Source organism: Pogona vitticeps, chromosome 5 (assembly GCF_051106095.1).
Source record: "Pogona vitticeps strain Pit_001003342236 chromosome 5, PviZW2.1, whole genome shotgun sequence".
NCBI lineage: Eukaryota > Metazoa > Chordata > Lepidosauria > Squamata > Agamidae > Pogona > Pogona vitticeps.
Window position 1 is genome coordinate 161,603,276 of NC_135787.1, and position 22,640 is coordinate 161,625,915.

Consider the following 22,640-nt stretch of genomic DNA (forward strand, 5'->3'; position numbering starts at 1 on the left):
AGTCTGTCAGGCTTCCCCTTAAAACCAGAGCCTGCTACTAATGTTGGAACACAGTAGTGTAGCAGGTGAGCCTGATTTTCAGTAGGGAAGTAGTAAACAGAGCTTGACTGAAATGTGTGTTTTCTCTCCCAGCCTGTTTCATGTGGACTGTGATCATGTGATTAATCCCAAGACTGTCCTACAAGACTGAAGCAACAGTACTAACAATGGAACAACCTGTTTCATTAGAGGGACAGGGGCTGTGGATAGAGCAGGATGCTAAGTGTTTGCTTCTCTAATTGTCTTGATCCAAATTGTCCCTCTCTTGATATCAAAAAAAGATGTAGGAAAACACATGGTGCATTTTACTTATGTATACAACATCTGGGAATTCACAGATGGCTGGGTCATTGGTAGACTTCATTTTCAAATGTCTAGGAAAGGAAATATTTTGCCTCATCTAGGTACAGAGTGATGTGAGGCCTTAGCCAGAGGTATGTGGCTTCTTGAAAAGTACTGTGTATAGCCTGATTGCCAGAAGTTGACTGTTGACTCACTGTAAAGAACTTATGGAAGAAAGGGTGGAGAGTGGAAAATACAGTACTCAGTCAGCATTAACAGATACTTAGCTGTTTTACAATGGAATAGATAAATGACTGGAATTTCCAAGCCAGGTGTCTTTTTAATAATCACACTTTATGAGCCTCAAAGGAATATACAATACTAAAGAAAGAAATTGAAGATGGTTATATAGCACCACCTTGTGAGAGCAAAGTGTATTTCTCAGGCTTCTTTGAAATACGTGGTCTATCCATTTTCTAATGTCACAGAGAGAGCCTGTCTGTACTGGCATATACTTACGATATATAGGTCTCTGATAGCACTGCTTGGCATGGAAAAAAGACTTCATCCTCTTATGTTTCTGCTTAAAATGATCAATTCTTCCCCTTTAAGAGCCGGCCTGTTTCTTTCTGCCACTATTTGGCACAAGGGGGGGACTTCGTTCACTTGTATTTCTACTTAAAATGCTCGATTCCCCCCCCCCAAGAGCTGGCCCGCACCTTTCTGGTCCAGGGCTAGGGCATGCAGTCTTTTGGGGATGATTCATTGATATGCAAAATAGTTATTTGTTTTGTCTTCATAGATGGGTACCAAGAGTTAAAATAGATTCCACTGAAGATAAGGATCTTTTAAGCATCAACCAGATTGCACCAAATTCCACAGGTCAATTGCAGTAACTAACTGCCCCCCCCAAACCATAAATGGTCCTTTAATCAGTTGGATGACGATGATGATGTGCTATCAAGTTGGATCACAAGTATCCCTGAAGACTAGATGTACGGTGGAGTCCCAGGAACATCTAGAACACAGGTAAGCAAAGTACAGCCTTCCTCTCATCTCCTCATTTTCTAGCACCACACCATGGCACACCAAATCAAGTGATTCTAGCACCTGGAAACTTCAAGGAGTGACAAATCACATTTAAATAGACTCCAAGACTTCCTAACATTGTGCAATAATAATTATATGCCATCCATGGTTGTAGTTTTAGAACAGGTAGCCAAGTTACGGTAGTCTGTGCTGGTACATCAGGCCAAAACTAAAGAAAAATTAAAAAAATAAAGAAGACAAAAATGTTAATATGAGCTGTTTCTGCTGGTGCTCTAGGAGTATGCAGATTGCTCCTGGCTGCACATTTAACCCCAGATTATCTCGGCTGGCCTCTCTCCTGGGAGGCACAGTGGAATCTGGATTCCTGGCCCTTGGCTCTACAGCCACGTGTTCCAACCCACTGAGCTAATCTGTTAGTTTTCTGCACTATATAGCACCCCAAAATAATATGTTTTTCAAAACTGTGAAGTGATGTCCAGCCATTCTGATTACATGTTTCTTTATTTTTGTTTTGCATTTTTGTACCTCTTAGAAAGTCCTGGGGAGCAGAAAATTGGCCCCCAAACCTGCCAAAGGTACTTCCTCATCAGCGGGAGTGGACAAAGTGATCTAGTGCAGCCTTTTATTAATGTGGTTTTACAGGTGGGACCTGCAACAACATGTTGCACTCTGGATTGTTTGTTCAAGTTTCCAGCCAAGATGCTCAATCCTCCCAAACCTGTTTTTAGGGTTCCAGCACCGCACTGCCCCCAATTATTAAATTGGTTGTTTTTAATCTTTTAATTAAATACTGTTATTTGCCTGCAGAAGGTGTACAAAACAAATACTGATCATCCTATTTTAATAGTATTTATTCTGAACAACACCTTTTAACTTTCATATAGTGCAGCAATTGATATTAAATGTCCTGAAATGGATAGAATGATGGGCAAGAGACCTGGGTTGGATTCCCTGCTTGACCATAGAAACTCAGTTAGATGGTGGTGGCACTAATAAAATCACCACTGAAATATCTAATTTATTTTAGAGTTAGGCTACAGAGTCAGAGGCTGGGAATTCCATTCCCCACGGTGTATTTCAGAAAAGCTAGCCTAAGCAACTTTGGGCTAAGTGCACAGTCGTAGGGAACTCCCAGAAGAAGGGAATGTTAAACCACTTTATCTAGAAAAACCCCCAAAATGTCACTATTAGTTAAAATTGACTTGACAGCATACAATAAATGTAATTCAGATGTGATTTGCTGGCACATAACACACACAATGCAGCGACTTCATACATCTTTTTCATTAACACCATCAGCAGGGAGATGCATTTCTGAGATGCCATAATAATTAATCTAGCATTTTTATTGCACTTTTAGTGTACAGGGCAGTGTTATCTATTTGCTGGTCTCTTACTTCCCTTTCTGTGTGTTTGTTGAAAGAAGTAGCCAATAGACCAGAGCCTTCAAATAAAACTGGTTTATTGTCCAACATGTTATCAGTATCATTTGTAATTGGCTTATCTGTTTCAAAATTCAACATCAAATCATAAGTCTTAACCTTGTTAAAACTGGGTAGCTCTCCATGATAAGACAATGGTGAAAAACTGGTAACTTCTTGGGCCCACTTTGGTTTGATGCCCGACATTTTCGGTGTGTTATCCATTGGCTTCAACCCTGAGGAGGGTAAGCTGAGCCCCCTTGAGGCTCCTTCCTTGGCAAGCCCGGGTTCTGTCTCCTCCGGGGTCTGAAAGGGCTGGGCCCATGGGATCTCCCAGGGTTCACTATACGTCTCTGTTGTTCCCTTCTTTGTTCCTCTCTTTTTATTCAAGCTCTACATTCCTTCTTCTGTTTCTTCTCCTCAGTTAAGTCCCAATAAGGTGGCTTTCTGTAGATCTGTCTTTTCCATTCTCTCTCTGCGTACTCACGAGGAACTCAAAATTCCACCCACTCTTCCGTCCAGGGATCCTCCTGAATCAATTCCACTAGCTCTTTTCTTCTCTCCTCTCTTTCCTCTTTTCCCCAATACATTTCTGCCTTTCTCTCTCTTCCTCTTTCCCCTTTTTATTCTCCGCCTTTCCTGCCTGATTATCACCCTCTTCTTTTATTTCCAGCTGTTGCAACCCACTTTCAATGACTCCTGTCTTTTCTGCTTCTTTCATGACTTGAGAGACGGACAGTACATCCTTCTGGACACTGCCAAAGTGACTCTCCACCTTACAGTTGGCCAATAGCTGAATTCCCCTTAGAATAGTTCCGCCTGCAGGAAGTTGAGGATGTCACCAGCTGGGGGAGATTTTTAGTAGTGAATAGCATGATAGCAGTTGGAAGCTGAGGCTGCTGGAGGCTGCTATCTCCAATCAAAACAGGCTGAGCAACAAAACAAAGAATGCATGCCGTACCACTGGGCCAGAATGATGTACAACATTCCCCTTAAAGGGGAAGGATGGCTTGATCTAAGTAGAAACACAACAGACAAGTTATTTTTTTCCTGATCCAAACCAAGCCATCAATAATCCATATCTATACATAAATGTGGACACCCTCTTTGTCTTCCAACCATCAGATAGCAATGCTAAGGCCACTGAACCATCTAAAAGTTCCAGCTGATAAAACTATGAAGACCAAGGAAACCATGGAGGGAATTTTTCTAAAAGAAGGCATCTTATTTGATGCCCTATGTAGGTCTCTTCCCCCTCCCCTTCAGTAGAAATGGCTCAAGAAGTAGAAATGCGTGAAGAGGGAACAAACTGCTATATTGTCTGTTCCTCCTAAAGTTGTCCCTCCTCCCTCAAGAAACAGGAAGAGAGAGAGAGAAGCCATTTCTTAAGAAGAACCCTTTTTCTTAAAACCCGAAGGCTCTTCACCAAAAATCTCTGTTCAGGCACTACCATGGCCTTTGGTCTGTATTTCTTTATCTCGCTTCTCTGGACTTTTCAATGCAAAGGTAAAAAGGAAAAAAGTGTTATTCTCTTTTCTCTGTCTATTCTTCCATTCTCTCAAGTTGTAAATGTATTTTAACTAGTCTCTTAATTCAACAGTTGATAACTTTCTGGCCCTTAATGTATATGTATGTGTTTCTCTTGTTTTTAGTCATCTGTCTTCCACCTGCCAAACCTCCTAATCTGTGCTAATTTTTTAAACTGCTAACTATGACAAAATTATTAGGATGCCTGCCAGTGTGGAATCTTGGGACTGGCCTTCTCTCCCCCCTTCCCCTTGCCACCTTAAAACCTGAAGAACCTTTCCTAGCCATAAACAATATCCAGTATTTCTATAGTGCTTTTTGTGCATGCATGCATTATCCTTTGTCAGCTTGGTACCTTAAAACTCCCGTCACCCTATAGACCATGTTAGCTTGGTTTGAGGGGATTTGTAATCCAAACTATCTGGAATCTACCGCATTGGGGAAAGTGAAGACTAGCAGAATAAAGCAGTCGCTTCAGACAGCAGATGCAGAGTATCATGGAAAGGCACAAAACAATTAGGTGTTCAACTTTATTGTATTTTTATTGCTAGAAGTGGGGAAAGGTGCCTGGTGCATGTATAGGACTGAAACCTTACAGTAAATTGCCTTGGGTCCTTTTCAGGAAAAAGGTGGGGTAAAATATTATTTACTTATTTATTTATTTACTTACTTAAAAACAAACAAAGAAAGGGAACCTTAAGCATTTCAGATGGGAGTAGAGGTGGGAAACAGTTCCTCATGAGTTTTCAGTTCTATATATAAGGGTTCAGTCCTGTACAATACCTATACACTTAAGGCTTCAATCCTATGCATGTCTCATAGGACACGTCATCTGAGATAGGGTGCATAGGGTCACAGTATAAATCTATAATTCTATGCAAATATACAGGAAGTCAGCCTCTGGGACTCACATCTCATTATCACACAGCCTCATGAAACACTGGGAAATACACATGCTGAGCGTCAACCTGCTTAGTGCATCTTGTATGTGAGATAAGAATAGATGACAGGCTGCACCAAACAGCCAGTCTGAGATACTCTTCTCATCCCCATTGCCTTTCTGTCATCAGACTGTAATAAATATATTCCTGCAAGCTAAGTTATTGCACCACTTCCGCCCATTGCTTTCCACATAGCCAGAATTTCAGAAGAGTGTTGGGGGAAGGAAGAAGGAAGCCAGTGGCTGCGCAGAGGATAATTTTGCATGGTAATTTGCTAACAGATTCTGCATAATGTTTGAAATATGCAGAGCTTGGAAATGTTACTTTTTGGAAAACTGAATCCTCCAGCGAACATTTCAAAGCTCTGCAGATCTGCCATTTCAATTCAGGCAGTAGCCCATGTGATTCAGCACAATCTCTGTCAATGACAGTAAAGATCATTGTCTGTTTAATTATCTCTTTGTACTGCTGTATCTCACTGGGCATGCTCCAGACTGATTTGTGATCAGTACACATCCAACTGAATTTGTGGTACTGTATCTGAATTAAGACAACAGAATAAGCTGATTCACACTTTTCCTCAGCATGTATCATTTCCACATGAGAACAACACTTTAGCCCCTTTGCACAAGCAAATAGTATGTACAATAGTGACGGTTAAGCTGAACATTTCATGGTAATGATGTCTTTTTATGCATATATTAATCCACAAATAAACCTTGCCATTATCTATTTTCAGGTTAGTAGGCTTTGTTTCACTCTTAACTTTCTACTCACTGTCAGAAGTACAGTAAATGCACAAATAGAAGCTGTGTTTCCATACCCTACTCTGGCCTGTAAGAAGAAAAGTGACAGGTGGCTAGGTTAATGATACTATTTTACTATATAAATTACTCAGTTTGTTGCCACCTTGTTCATACTTCATGAATTTACATGTTGTAATATTTGCTCTGCTCCTAGATCCAGGCCAATTTTTTATGAGGTAGAGATAAAAGCACCCATTTAATGTTCTGTTTTTGTCGATTTTAGGTACTATTATAAAAACAAAACAAAAGAATGCAATTAATAATTACATTTTTTAAATCTAGCAGGGTCTCTTAATGTACAAGACGAATCTTTAATCCGGATTGGTTTTGGCAATGAACCCATTATTACAAACTGCACGGCTACCATGGCTTGTAAACCTGAATATGCAGACTTCGAAATTTATTATTATCGGATTGACCAAGAAGGCAACAAAATCACTGTACAACACAAATTATATACTCAACAAATTCCTTCTGGGTGTAATGTGAATAGAACATGGACAAAGAATTACAGACTTCGCATTGAACCTATTGACCATACTTCTGTTACTGGCACCTATTACTGTGAAGTCAAATGGAAATCATCAACAGTAAGGGGAAATGGGACATTTATACTTTTTAGAGGTAAGTTGAATGACAGTTAGACTGATAGGTCTTTCATTAATGGATTTAGAGCTTTTGTATCTTTTATAAGAGCACAGATTATATTTTTATTTAAAAAAGATAGTGTCTAATTACAACAAAGAGTCTTGAAGCACCCTCAACTAACACATTTATTATGACATAGGTTTTTCCAGACAATATTGTTTCATTTATTTTTCAATTCATGCATATTTTCAGCAGATGGGTTGCGTAGTGATAAACTTTCTGGACAGCCTGGTTGCATGATATATAAAAGAAAGACAATGTAAGAATCAAAGTGACAATCAGAAAAATTAGGAAGTGGCAAAATAAGAAAACTGTACGAACACAAGCAATCGCTTCAATTCAGAGAATGAGACATAATTCATCAGTGACTCCAGTCCATAAATGCTTATATCATAATAAATTTCTTAGGGCTAAATTTTCTGTCCCATTATCATCTCTGGTCAAATGAGTTATTGAGGCTTGAGAAATAAATTCTTTGTCAGTGGAAAAAGAAAGGTGGGCATGTAACAATGGGCTCAAGCTACAGGAAGCCAGATTTAGGCTGAATATCAGGAAAAAAAAACTTAACTGTTAGAGCAGTATAACAAAGGCACCAGTTACATCAGGAAGTGGTGAGCACTCAACATTTTGCCCAACGAAATCCAATTAAGTCAAAGCACAAATCTAAACCTACACTATTGAAATATTGGAATATGAGACATGAATTAATAACAGCTAATGTAGCTTATTTATTTCAATGAAATTCAACATGATTTTCTTTAGATTTGCATCTGCTGAAGAACTACCGGTAGTCACATGACCGGTAAAATAAAATCTTGTGAAAATCTAAGATATGTTATTTAGTGAGGAGTTTGGTAAGGAGGATCAGAAATTGGCAACTAACTGGAATTGCTGGCAATGTGTGGTACATTTGGAAATAGTGGTTGAAAAATCAGTAAGGACAAGACAGGCACAATTTAACCAGATGAGAAAGAAGACTAGGAAGAAACATCAGAAGCTAGCACTCCAGAACCCGATCAATGAAAAGTGATCATAATCTTGAAAAGTCAGATTAGCTGCAATACTTAATAGAAGAGGATCTTCTGGCATTTAATGAAATAAACACTTAAAAACATATTCTTAAGGTCTCTCTGATGACAGTTTGGTCTTAAACTACTGTTTTGAAGCAGAATCCAAAATATTCTCATCTGTCATTGCACAAAGAGTAAATAGCTTAATTACAAATTATATTCACGGAGACCAATACGGATTTATGCCAGGGAGACAAATGTCGGATGTGATTCATAAGATATTAAATATTATATGTGTTGCATCAGGAAAAAACCCGAAGGCAGCAATATTCTCATTAAATGCCCTCAAAGCTTTTGACCACATGGAATGGCAGTTTATGTTCAAATTATTAGAAAAAATGAATATGGGTGGAACATTTATCCACGTTCTAATAAAGCTATATGAAGAGGCAAGGATTCAATAATAATAAACAGAACTGAATCTGAAAAACTTGAATTATATAGAGGAACAAGACAAGGAGACCCATTGTCTCCATTAATATTTGCACTGGCCATAGAACCACTTGTGGCACTTATTAGAAAAAAATATTAATATTAGTGGAATAATGGTTAGAAATAAACAGCATAAAATTAATTTATATGCTGATGATATACTTTTATTCCTAGAATCTTCAATGGAAAGTATAGAAACATTGAAACAAATACTGGAAGAATTCAAATGTTGTACAGGATTAAAAATTAATTATGATAAATCTAAATTGCTATGCATAAATATTCCTATCCTAGAAGAAAAAGAAATCAAGAAAAGAACAGGTTTAGACCTATGTTATTCAAGTTTCAAATATTTGGGGATTTGGATAACAAAAATATAAGGTAACTAGTCTATAGGAACGATAAAAAAGTATTTAGTTCTATAAAGGAAAAAAAATGGAAAATATTAAATCTAACATTTTTGGGAAGAATTGCAATATTAAAAGCTCATATCCTACCAAAACTTCTATTTCTATTTCAAAATATTCCTCTACAATTGGAAACTAGAAATATAAAACAATGGCAAAACATTTTGGAAAATATTTATTGCAGGGAAAAGTAAATCCCCGAGATTTATAAACACAATTAAGTATGGCCCAAGTAGAAATGGAGGGCTAGCGATACCATATTTACTAAAATATTATGAAGCTTTTCAAATGGCTCAAATAATCAAACTTATACAAGATTGCGAGACTCCTGAATGGGCAAGAATGGAGAAATAAGAACAAGGAAGGTCATTGGACATATATTTATATAAAGAAAGAATCTTGAAAAATGAGAAACAAATACGGAATCCTTTTACTAAAGAATTACTCTGGATATGGAGGAAATATATGATAATCTTCGCTCCCCCCTATATCTCCATTATGTCCTATATTAGAACACCCTAAATTTAAATTTCAAGATAAATATGCAAAATTTAAACAATGGAAAGAGAGAGGAATGTATAGAATGAGAGACTTGTTTATACAAGGAAAACCTATTACAATCGGACAGCTCCAGGAGAAAACTAGGTATATAGCAACTAATTGGTATCAGATAACCCAAATCAGAAATTTGGCAACTCAACTGCATAAACAGGAGTCCCCAGCCTTTTTAACCCCACACACCAGCTGAGAAAGGCAGGGCACCCCCTTGTGCTTGCATGCATGCGTGAAGGAGTGTGCACACTTTCCACACAACATGTGTGTTCTTCTGTACATTATATAGTATATATGACCAATTAGGTAACATTAACTCATCTCAGCTGATCTCGTATTAATTACATCAGCCTTCTGCTTAGTCAGCATGACTTAGCTTTATGCACAGCTGTACAATATGGTTGATTAACAACTTCCTTTACACATCCAGGCCAATATGTCAATTTCTCTTATTACAAACCTCGTAGTTTCCTAACAAAGACTATCAGTGCTGACTATTCATAATTGCTCCATGTTACTCTCCTCATCAGAGGCCATATGCCTCTTGACAGCAATTTCTGGAAAAATAAGTTGGAGGGGGAAGGTCGAAGTACCTAGGAAGTCATTAATGTTTCCACTGGACTGCGCTTGAGGGACACTACAGAGCAGGGATGGGGAACATAGTTTATAAGATATTATTATTATACTACAGCTCTCATAAACCTCTAGCACTGGCTATGTAAGCTAGAGCTGATGGGAGCAGAAATCTTGACAACAAAAAGAGAACCACATCTTTCACATTGTGGGTGGATTAAATGAGCGGAAGTACTCATCAGTTTGGGGGTATTGCTGTTTTTAGAGGTCTCTCAGTTCTAGGACTTCTCAAATTTATTGAACTTAGATTATGATAATGATTTCTACTACTCCTACTCCTAAATAACACTATCAATCTAAATGGTTGTACCTATTAGATTCCCTGTGAATTTTCTTGTCATTACATCTAACACATTTATTAATGTTAATGCTATAGACTTTTAAAGAACTAACATTAGCTGTCAAAGGCTGCACTCACACAAAAGAAATCCCCCCTTTTTCTCATGTCTTCTGCTTTCTGTGGTCACGTGGCATATATCTGTAATAGTGGTTCATGTGTTTTTTTAACTGTTCTGCCTTTTAAGGGTAAATTAGATGCAGTACATTTATCTACACCCCTCAAGTGAGACATATTCCCCTTCATTTTCTGTGCATTTCTCTGCCCCTCTTCCCCCTTTTTAAAAAAAATGTGTGGATACATTAGTGTGTCGGTAAATTGCCCATGCTGTGAGAATATCTCAAAAGCGCATTGCCTTCTTAGCACCACCTTCTAGAAGCATGCTGTGGGTGGCAGGCTAAAAAAAGCCCTCCTTAAGTACTTCAAGCCATATTTGACATAAACATACCAACCTGCTGACATCCCCATTTGAAAATTTAATTTTTGAAATTAAGGGAGTCAAACAACAGCAGATATGGGAGGTGGGACCGCATGTCAGATGTAAAGGAAATGAACTTATATAGTAGTACACACTCAATGAAATGTCGGTTTTACTGCATGATGAAATGTGAAACAAATAGAGTAGTAGCCTTCCAGCGGACTAGATTTTATATGGAGATAACATGGAGGAAGAACAAAAGAATCAATAATGGCCCATGTGTCATCTGAACCCAAAAACAAAAGATCAAAATTCATGAAGAGTAACTAAGAAAAAGTTTGCTAGTGAGACCGCAGCCAAACTCTGCTTGAGATTTGGATATTTGACTTTCTTCTTGTTCCTTTTCTTTCAGACAGAGGATACATAGAACCATCTGATACTTTACAGATGATTCTCATCACCATTATCATTATTTTAGCTATTTTGACCATTGTGGGAACAATCTTGCTGCTCTGGAAGAGAAAGGCAAGTTAAAAAAAATATTTTCTTTCTTTGCTTTCTTTACTCCATGCTGTGCATGCTAGTAGATGCAAAAAGTTTGCAGAATAAACATTCACCTTGTGTTTGGTGCTGAATGTTTCAATTTGTCCCATCAGTTAGGATGAAAGCCATCATAATCTTTGTTGATGGATCTCACTAATTTTAGTTGATTAAAATAATCAATTAAGTCAATGAACTGATAAAGACATTTTGCATAAATTTGCATGTAAATGAAGTTAATAGGGCTGGACCCAGATGTAGGCACATGCAACTAGACTGAGAAGAAATGGATTTCCTTTTCCTCTTTTCCCCATGGAAACAACTCCAGTTCCTTGAAAAAGCTACAAAGAGGGCTGGGTGAGCCTGCATAAGGGATGAACCGTATGTGCGTATGGTGTTTTCCACAATTGGAATCTTTATATCCACAGGAGACAGATCCTGGATCCAAATAATTTTTTTGAAGGGGGACGGAGGGAAAGCTTTCTTTTTAGATGATGTTTACCTGAACCACATGTAGGGTAGGGATGTGGGTGTACATTAAACCACTGCTCCTGAACATTTCCATGAAAATAGTAGCATCATGAACATTTCTATATTGAGTGCTGTATTGCATTTTAACATTTTGTTGATGTGTTTTTAACCATGTTAAGCTGAACATAGTTATGCTGCTTGTTTGGGGCTGTGTGTTTAAGAGTTCCCAATTATGAGAGCTCCATAATTGCATCCAGGCTAGCATTATCACAAAACCCTCTGCAGATCTTGGGCTTAATGCACAAATATATAGCTTACATCCTAGGTTTGTGTGGATGTTTCACTGTATGTAAGCATACATGTATCTTGCATGTTTGCTTAAGTCTCATGCTTTTAGCCCTTCACATGAGCAGGTTAGTGCTTGCATGAGGTCTGTATGTCACAACAAGCACCATCTTTGCAGATGCGTTTCCATCTATGTCAAGGCAATTATGCTTGTTATCAGGAATCCATTTATAACATTCTGAGTCAGTTATTTAAGCTTGCCATTCTACTGTACTTAGAATCTATTCTGATTAGGTGTTTGTTGTTGTTTGAGCAGTGATAAGAAATACATGATTTTTGTGTTCTTTGCTGAGATTGTAAGTGTTCACATTCTCCTTTTTCTGTGGGTGGGAGATCCAGGACAATGTCTATAGGTCACTGTTCTCTGGAAGAGAACACTGTTTCTCTGAGAGAGTGGACATGGCAGGCTTATCATATCTATTAAACATAAATGATCACATGGGGAGGTTGAACCTTTCTCTTCAGATAGGCTTTTCCTTAGTGACTTTTCTTTTCAGGTAGGCTTTTTCTTAGTGACTGGCAGCCTGAGAAGTGTTTTTTTATGGGTTGTAGCTCTGTGTTTTTTTAAATGTGTTTTTACTATTATTTTATTGACGATTTTTAATATACTTGTTTGATTCTTTTAAAATATTTGTATACTCAGAATTTTTAGCTTTTAAACATTGTTTTTAATTGTTGTAATCCACCTTGGGTCCTTTTAAGGAGAAAGGTGGAGTAAAATATTTTCAATAAATAAATATATTGATATAAAAGTAAAGATATAGACAGTGCCAGCCCCATAAGCATTATTGACCTCCTGGACATGGCTGTCACTCACATTTGTGATGAGTGGAATGGATAATAGAACACTGGAATGCCTTCATTGATGCTTTCTGTAAGACACACAGTACACATAGATCTGAAAAATCGCCTCTTATCCCACTGAAATATGTGGAACAACTTAGGAGGGAAGGAATTAAAGTAGAGGAAAATGGGTCTTGTGAACATTGTTCTAATTTGGAGCTATTTCCTCCCATTTATTCAATTCTCATGAAAAGATGGTGTGGCCTTGGAAAAGCCGTGTCAAGAAGTGCCCAGATCAGAATCCAGTGACTCAACATGCTTCGAGCCACTTAGAACTTCCTGACCCTATGTACACTGTGAGTAATTGCAGCTTTAACTGTCTCCAATATGACTATTTATTTTTTAACTGGCTAAGGGAAGGCTGTCTCCTTCTGAGCAATGCATACATGTTGTTTTTATAGCTGTAGTGGCTATTATTAGTGATTTGTCAATATCAATTTTAAAAATATTTTTAAAGGTACAAGCACCCAAAAACCTGACCATTTTGCAATAGAAATAAATCAACAGCAACATTCACTCATAAGGAAAGATGCAATACATAACCAGCACATTTTAAAGCAACTGTCCCAGTGAGGAGGAAATAAACCAATTGCCAGGGCAAATGAATCAATGTTAGATGTGCATTGTGTGCACAGGAAATTTTGAAACAATCCAATAATGGCAAAAACGGTATAACTGGGGTTCTTTTGGCAACCATGACTGAGTCCTTAGTCTCTGATTCCTTCTCCACCTCTTCTTCCTCTGTCATTCAGCATCTTCCTGCTTGTGGAATGATTTTGTCAACTTTCACTTCTTTTTTCTTTCACTCATGCAGTCTGGTAGCATAGCTGTAGTGCTAGTCTGACAAAAATACCAGACCAGAATGCTCCCACCATATTTATCACTGCATATGGGAAGTGCCATAGTGCTAAATTCTGTCCCAGGACAAAAATGTTACAAGAAGTAAATGGGGGTTCGGGGGCAGGTGAAGATGCAGGAACTCATGGAGACAAAAATAATATAAGAAAGATAAAAAGGAATGTTGTGTGGATATAAGGGAAATTTCCAGTAAGATCAGTGTACCACCTGGATCTTAAGGTGGAACAAATTCTGTGTCTGAAAAACTTCACTCTGTGCAGAGTGAATAGGAACGCAGGCATTGCCAACAGAAAGAACACTGATTAGCATATGGTTTATACTAATGTATATATAGAGATGCATATGTAGAAATCATTGCTATAATTTTATGTAGAAAATTACATTTGGGCTTGGACTGGGCAACCTTTCAAAGACAGGAACAACTTTGGTAAAGTAGGACACTGCCTTCTGGGGTGACATGAGTATCCATGATGAAGGCTTCATCAAGTTATTAAACCAGCTCCTCAAGTCCAAACTCTGCTGACAGTTGTGCTTGGTTCTCTTTATGTATTGTTGCTTTGCAATCTTCCTCCTCTTCTACTCTTGATACAGTAGGAAGGGAAAGGCTGGGCCACACTTTGGATTGAAATAAACAGTAAGAAACTGAGACAATGCCCACTTGCTCTTTTATTTTCGTGGTATTGCTGATTTGATGCTCTATTCCGATTCTGAACATTTCCAGAGCTATTGTTAATGCCGCCTGTCAGTCCTCCTTGCTAACAATCCTGTCATCTTCCTGTTGCCAGGGAACAGCCACCATGACCACGGCAACCTACCCAGTTGCCATAAACTTGCAAGGAAAAGTCCTCTTCTCTGTAATTTGGGGGACATGAGATAGATTTTTTACCATCAATAACTCTGACATACATTTTTAGTGACAAGATGTTTATCTTTCTGCATCTGGTCATTTTCAGACTTACAGTAGTTTCTACTTCTCTATACTCAGAGAACAGCTGTAGCTTGGGAACAAATTGCTCTAATTGAAATAAGTTATTGGAAACATACTATTTCTTGGTTAATTTTTCTTCTTCCTGGGAATGGAAAGAGCAGCTCTGCTTTCTCTCTCTTAGTCTCTAGGTCTCCATCGTGATAAATAGGAGGAATCTGAGATCTACCCATAGGAGCAGTTATTGCCTTACAAAGGAAAAACACAGGAATTCAGCTTTTGCTAAAGTGCAGTTTTGTGCAGGATTCTGCAAAAAAAAAAGAAAGAAAGAAAGAAAGAAAGAATGAATGAATGAATGAAAGAATGAAAGAAAAAGAAAAGAAAGAAAGAAAAACAATTTATCTGTTATTGACTTTGCTATCTAAACCATTATCCTTGACCTAAAAATTTACAAGAAGTGAAGCTTACTGGAAAGTTGCATTTACTTTTGCATGAACATGTATAGGATTGTGCTGCTAGTTAGTTGCACCTTTGTATCAGTATAAATGAATCATTTAAAATCTGCAGGTATTTGGAGAACTGTCTTTGCTGGCAAATAGTTCTAACGGAGTCTCCAGTATGTCTGCAGATATCATGGCAAGTGTCGATCTACATGTGGTGGTATTACTATTGCCCGTTGACAGTAGCAAACATTAAGGCATAAAATAGTATATTCTGTTTACTTTCCATTACAGCAACCTAGTCTGCCAAACTTCGGGGAGTGTAAATAATTCAGAAAGTAATCCCATATACATTTACCTACAAGTACCCCTAAATTAGGGACGTAGTGGCGCTGTGGGTTAAACTGCAGAAGCCTCTGTGCTGCAAGGTCAGAAGACCAGCAGTCGTAAGATCGAATCCACATGATGGAGTGAGCTCCCATCGCTTGTCCCAGCCCCTGCTAACCTAGCAGTTTGAAAGCATGTAAAAATGCGAGTAGATAAATAGGTACCACCTTGGTGAGAAGATAACGACATTCCATGTCTAGTCGCGCTGGCCACATAACCACGGAAACTGTCTTTGGACAAACGCTGGCTCTATGGCTTGGAAACGGGGATGAGCACCGTGCCCTGGAGTTGGACACAACTGGACTGTCAAGGGGAACCTTTACCTTTACCTTACCCCTGAATTATCATGGAAGCACTTATTCTGAGTACTGATGAGAAGAAGTGTCTGCTGTTCTTGCAGGCTGTTCTTGCAAAACTGATCTCATGAATCATGTACGTAATTTCTAAATTTGATCATCTTCACAAAATCCCATCTAGAACTATGGCTATGAATGGATTTTGCTCTGTTCTACAAGAATGTTATTATATGAGAGACTATATATATATATATATATATATATATATATATATATATATATATATATATATATATATATATATATATATATATATATATATATATATATATATATATATATATATATATATATATATATATATGCGTGTGAACGGGATCCCTAATTTTTACAATAAAAGCATTGCTGGAAATGATTTAATTTGTATTTACGGCTTAAATATTGTACAAAGATGACATATACTTTCTCTTAATTTCTCCCTCTTCAGGATTTAGAACCCCATCCATCTCACATCTATTTGACCTTTGAGAAAAATGCAAATAGCCCATCACATAAAAAGATGCCTATAGCAAAGGTAAGAGGCATTTTGAACTTTGCTCTGTGGAGGGTTCTTTCTCAGATTAGCCGCTGTTATAGAAAATACTGTGCTCTCAGTTGTAGCAGTGAGGGAACCTGAGGGACTGGCACTCTGGGGTATTTCTTCGAGCAGGAGAAGTGACATTATCTATTGGTGCATCAGGATAATCAATAATCTCTCCTTGCTCTGGCAAATAAATGTGGTGATAGAAAAGTGTTTACGTTTGATTGTCCTGTGATAGATTAGCATACAATGTCTAAGATACTTTTGGATACTAGTAAAATGTAACGCTCGGCTGACACAGTATTGCACGATCTCCTGCTCTCACCCATGGTGCCAGTATTCAAGTGGAGATCTCTGTTCATAGAACCTGGCTATACTTCTGCAAAAAGACACTGGATGCTTCTTTGTTGAGTGATAGACTGGCATGGCAGGAGTGGGTTGGTTTGCTCTTTTTTTCTGGCAGCCACATGAAGTAATCACTTCTTCTTGTTTAGTCGTTAAGTTGTGTCCGACTCTTCATGACCCCATGGACCAGAGCACACCAGGCCCTCCTGTCTTCCACGGAGTTTGGTCAAATTCATGTTGGTCACTTCATTGACACTGTCCAACCATCTTGTCCTCTGTCGTCCCCTTCTTCTCTTGCCTTCACACTTTCCCAACATCAGCGTCTTTTCCAGGGAGTCTTCTCTTCTCATGAGATGGCCAAAGTATTGGAGCCTCAGCTTCAGGATCTGTCCTTCCAGAGAGCACTCAGGGTTGATTTCCTTCAGAATGGAGAAGTAATCACTAGAGCAGACCAACTGCTGTGGGCTAGTGTGCTCTAGTATAGTCTGTTCCTAGTGCTTGCCATTGCTGGGAATGGACTGAAATCAAGCCTTGTAGTTGTCTAACCTGCCAAAGCTCCTTCCAGTGTCAGTTTCCAGCATTGTGAAGTGGCTTAATATGCAAGCCATTTCAGGATGTTGGCAAATTTAACACTTCTCCTGCTCCTCTGCAGAGGGATAGGGAATTTTTTTTTACTCTGCTAGACCATTGCTGTAGCCCTGAATCACTTAGATTAAATTTAATTTTCTTTCTTTGCCTTCGTGTGAAGTAACAATTGAAACTGGCAGCAGGCAGTTTCTCAATAGGCACTAACCAAAGGCAAATAATTTTTTAAAAATATAATCTAAGTAACTCAGTGCATCAGTGATGGTTTAGCACAGGCAAAAATAATAATTTCACTTCCTCTGTCCTTCCATTAATTAACTGTGCCTCTGCTATCAGTCCTTCCATCCAACACCTCATCTGGTCCCTCTTCTTTTCCCAGATTTTCTTCCTGCTTTAAATCTTCTTCCTCCTTTTGTCCTCTAAGGGTTGCCCTTCACTCTGCATATTCTCCCTTCCCTGGCACAACTCCTTATTCTGTTTCTTTAACGGCTTTTATTTCTTCAGGGACAGTCAAAGTCCCCCCATCCCCCATCAACAGGTAAATTTGAAGTTATGAACTCCATTATCCCTGGGGAGAGGCATAATGCCCTGCCAACAGAAACCTGGTTCTTCCTGTCGTCCTCCTCACACTAACATTCACAGCATTAACTAATGGTCTAATACTATACTTTTAATAAGCAATATACTTTTCATATATTAGACCACATGAATAATCAGAACCTACTCTATTTAATTTCTTCCAAAATGAAACTTATTTCATTAGAAGATAATTCTTCATATCAAGTTAGAAAGAAGACTATTTAGGGTTTAGTATCATTTTTCTGGTGTCCCACTTCTATATTTGGCTCTGAAAATATATAAACGTTGCCATAGCATTGCTCTCAATGAGACCAATTGGAATGCCAGCTGCTTAATTTCCAGATTATGTATGTATTGCTCTTGGGGCCAATTTGGATGCTGGTTGTTTCTGGAACTAACAGATGCAGAGTTAACTGCAGCTCAGCACAATCACAAAAATGTATCTGTGAATTAGAAACATGTGGCTGTTTCTACTTCACAAAAACATGTACAGAAATGGGTTCTACAGCACACACATCAGAGCAAAAGGGAGCACCTGTGTTGTTCTTGCTGGTTGTTGCCATGTTCACAGAAAGGCATAAACCTGGTTGAGATTTCTACATCTATCAGAAGAAAAAAATGGTTTAATTGTCATTTGATAAGGTTAACATAAACAGAAGAGTTAAACTGAAAAAGTTGACAACTGGGGCTCTGAACATTTTAAAAACTAAAGTACACTACTGAACTATATTAAACATATAAACAAATGTGTAATCTATAGTATACATCTTCAGAGTTAGTGCAAGGATGGTATCTGTTGCATTCCCCCAGTGTCCTCTGTGTGTGTTCTCTTGACTCCACCCCTCCTGTCCTGCCATAGGCTCCTGCCCTAGAGCTCCATATGACGCACGGGCGTGACTTGGGCAGTCCGCCACAGTATCCAATAGTTTTTGTTGAGCAAGTTGTTGTGCAAGGGGTAGTGGAGGAACCCAACATGGTCTCGTATGGTAAGGTGTTGCACAATCCGATGGCTAAACTTTAATTTTAAAAAATTGTTAACGTGTACTCAAGATGCTGGTCACAGCGTAGCTGATAAATATTTATCATATTGTACAGTTGTTTTAAAGGATGTCATATTTTATGTTTATTATTATGCATTTATTTGTAATTTTATCCCCAACAGAGAACTCCACTGCAGGAGACTATTTCTGAATAAAATATTCTATTAGAAATACAAACCTATTTGGAATAAAACAAATTTTTTTAAAATTAGTGATTTTTATCATTGGCTAAAGTATAAAGAACAGTATTTATGAGGTGTATTGCTTATTGTGTGAACACATTCAGTATAGCACATGATTTCTATAACAATGCAGACCAGCTAAAACAGCCTGCTCTTGGATTTTCACGGATTGGAGGCTTCTAGAAGTCCTTGGGAGTGGGATATGGTCCTTGCTCTTAGATTAGCAGCTGGTTGCCTTAAGCCATCAAGCACTGGGGATGGTGGGATAGGCATCTTCTTGGCTGGTGGAACATCTTTGGGTGGCCTCTGTGCATTGCGGGTCGGCAGCTTTCTCCGTTTTGTGTGGTGGAAAGAGACACCTAGCTGGCATGGTTATTGTCATCCATCTTCTGGGCTTAGAATTTTTCTGAATTCTTCCACTCTTTCCAGATTATCTGGGTGGGTGCCTGGTTGTTAGGCACTGAATTGGCTGCCTAAGTGGGTGAGAGCTGCTGGCTAGCTGAGCAAGCTAGTTCCTAGGGCTGTGCTATAAGTCAGGCTAGTGGTATATGAGTTAGTATACTCGGCACAACCTGTGAACGGTATTGGTCAGGGTTAAGGAGAGACAATAAGTGGTAGACCTGTGGTGTTCATGATGGTAATGGTGGTGCTGGTAAAATGACCTTGCATGGGAGGAGTAAATATTTCTATAGCAGATAGGAGTTTGCTATTCTGTGTGGCCCGGGTCACACTGGCCATATAACCACGGAAACTTTCTTCGGACAAATGCTAGCTCTATGGCTTGGAAATGGGGATGAGCACTGCCCCCTAGAGTCAGACACGACTAGACTAAATGTTGAGGGGAACATTTACCAAGGTGGCCCAGGGAGCTGTGTGGGGACATCAAGACTCTGCCCCTGGCATTGGGATGGCAGTGCCAGGGACAAATGTTATCCTGTTGATCATCCTACTCCAGAGATGGCCATCCTGACCCCTCGTGTACTGCCCTCATCGCCTACTTCCTGAAGGCAGCAAGTAGAAAGTTGTATTGGCTTTACCCAAGCTTGAGGAGAATGGATGTCCATGAGTTTGGTGGAGTTTACAGTACACTCAGAATTTTGGCCCAGGAGGCTGGAGAATAGCTGATGCAGAGGGGCATTTTCCTTGCCACAGTGCCAAGAAACCATGCTGCTATGATAATTGATAATGATGATGATTATGATAAAGAAGAATGTGGTAGAGTTGTGGTACTACCTACAAAGATCTGGTGGTGATGATGTATTTTATTTCACATTTGTAATGTTGTCTAATGATGAATTAATTAGTGAAGAATATGATAATAATATAAAGTACTCTTTCTTATGCACTGTTGTTGGCTTTTTTTGCAATAGATGGTGGTCTTTTGTCTTATTCCCTTTTCACGTAGTTTTAATAGATTCTTCAGGGCTTTTTGACTACCACCAGGTGGAATACAAATGGGGAAAAACAAAGTGAAAGAACTGAAATGAACTGGTCCCTTCTGTGTTTAAGAAAAGGACAGGAACACAAAAGACATGAAAACAAAACAACCAGTCTCACCAAAGAACCTGAAACAAATCGAGCAGAAAAATTCTCATTGTCAACATCCCTATTGATGGTTGTGGCAAAGATTATATTTTTATGAGGACTCCTATTTCATATAAATAATCTTTATCACTATGTGCAGGCAGGTTATGATCCACATAGTGAATTTAAATTTCTTTTTGTTTTTATAAAATCTAGATGTGCCAGCAGGAAACACAAGGAGGAATCCAGGACATCTATGAGAACAATATCACAGATTTGTATGAGAACATCTAATGAAAAAGATTGCACTACACAATTCTGTATTCCTTCAGTTCAAAGCAACTATCTGGACTCCTACAGTCATTACACATGACACAAGCACACTGTGGTAGAAGCAAAATGATTCACCGATTTTGTGACAGAACAGTAACCTGCAAATGCACCTGGAACAGCCCAATATTGTTCCTACTCAGCCTACCAAATCCATCTCTGTGACATTATTTCTTTCAGGTAAACTGAACCAGCTAATGAAACAACAACAACAACAACAACAACAACAACAACAACAACAACAACAACAACAACAACAACAACAACAACATGACAATGTGAAACCAGGTGGAAGATTTGGTAGAAAACCTGGAATCTTTTCAGCTTGTCAAAATTATCTGTAACCTCAGTTCTAGAGGAAGTTCATTTAGGAACTTCATGGTGCAGTTGTTAAACTCTGCTCACAACCAGGGTTCAATTCCAGGTATTCAGCTCAAGGTTACTCAGCCTTCCATCCTTTCAAAATTGGTAAACTGTGTACCCATCATGCTGGGGGGGGGGCAATGTACACCCTGCATAATTAAATAGTAAACTGCCCAGAGAGTGCTTGAAGCACTATGGGGCAGTATATAAGCAGCATGCTTTGCTTTTTTTTAATGTCTAGAACAGTACTTACAACTAAATCTCCACTAACAGTATATTGTACCACTGTGAAATTCAAGAAGTATATATGTATTACATGTAAGAGAAAATAGTAGTGCAATCCTTGTACAAAAAAAGGCTGGGCATTACTTTCCTTAGACAAATGAAAATATTATGAGGCCTTGTTTTGTACATGGAAAATTACCTCCAATAAAAGAATATGGTGGGATATGGAATCATCAGAATTAAGTTTGAATTTTGAGAAGATTCCTTTGGACAGTCTTAAGAGTAGAGCTAAAGAAATTGAATGCCCCTTCTTTAAAACTATGTTATTAATTTGGAATAAGTATAGAAAAATACTCAGTCCAACAATTTCTCCACTACACCCAGTGATGGAGAATTTTCAAGCAAATTTAAGAATTTTGGAGAATTTATTAAGAGATAAACAAATTATTAGAATAAAACATTGCATAGAAAAGATGGGGAATAAAGAGGAAATAAAACAGGAAGATTAATGATTGTTGAGAATTGAAAAATAAAGTATGATTTCAATTAAATAAATGGTATAAAGAAGCATGGAATATATTAATGATAAGCTAATGTGTAATATTAAAGAAGGAATTGTTTAAAAAGTATACTTTTGTAAACACTTGGGGAGAATCTGATTTTGTGTTAATAAAGAGGATGGGAAGCACACTTTCAGAACACTGATTACAATTTTGGAAGCAGAATGCAACTCCATGAAGGGAGGAGAATTGACTGCTGGAGCACTTTTGATACAACTGTTTGAAATTCTGTGTTATTAGTTTCTTCTTAGATTTTGTATTGTTTTATGTTTTGTTATGCTTTTTATAAATAAAAAATAAAAATGAAGCCTGGTTTTTGGAATTTTTACCACAAAGGTACCTTTCTTAATTAATTAATTAATTAATTTGTTTGTTTGTTTGTTTGATTGATTGATTTATATACCAACCATCTGACTGATGGCTATTCTGGGTGGTTCACAGCAATCAAAGAGCATAAAACAGCCAAAACATATTAATCAAATTGAACTCAAAACCAGTATTATACAAGGCTAAAAATGGTGGCTATGGAATAAAAGGTTGGTAGTCCTCTTCATGGATTGCTGCCTTGTTGTGGTGAAGAGGCTTGAGTAACTCAGAGAAGCTATGCGCTATGCCATGCAGGGACACCCAAGACTGACAGGTCATAGTGGAGAGTTCCG

The 22,640-nt window shown here is 38.2% G+C and overlaps 1 protein-coding gene across 2 annotated transcripts; it reads left to right on the forward strand.

Annotated features, from left to right (window-relative positions):
- The first annotated feature begins 4,128 nt into the window (after nt 1–4,128).
- NFAM1 (NFAT activating protein with ITAM motif 1) lies at nt 4,129–22,288 on the forward strand. Of its 2 annotated transcripts, none has more exons than XM_020787918.3 (6): nt 4,129–4,298; nt 6,349–6,690; nt 10,976–11,088; nt 12,957–13,058; nt 16,156–16,242; nt 20,720–22,288. In XM_020787918.3, exons 1-6 carry the CDS (start codon nt 4,244–4,246, stop codon nt 20,795–20,797), a joined length of 777 nt encoding a protein of 258 aa, XP_020643577.3. In that variant the 5' UTR covers nt 4,129–4,243; the 3' UTR covers nt 20,798–22,288. The 2 variants fall into 2 exon arrangements, with proteins under 2 accessions (XP_020643577.3, XP_078232245.1); XM_078376119.1 differs by having other exon boundaries at nt 6,352–6,690.
- The last annotated feature ends 352 nt before the right edge of the window (nt 22,289–22,640 follow it).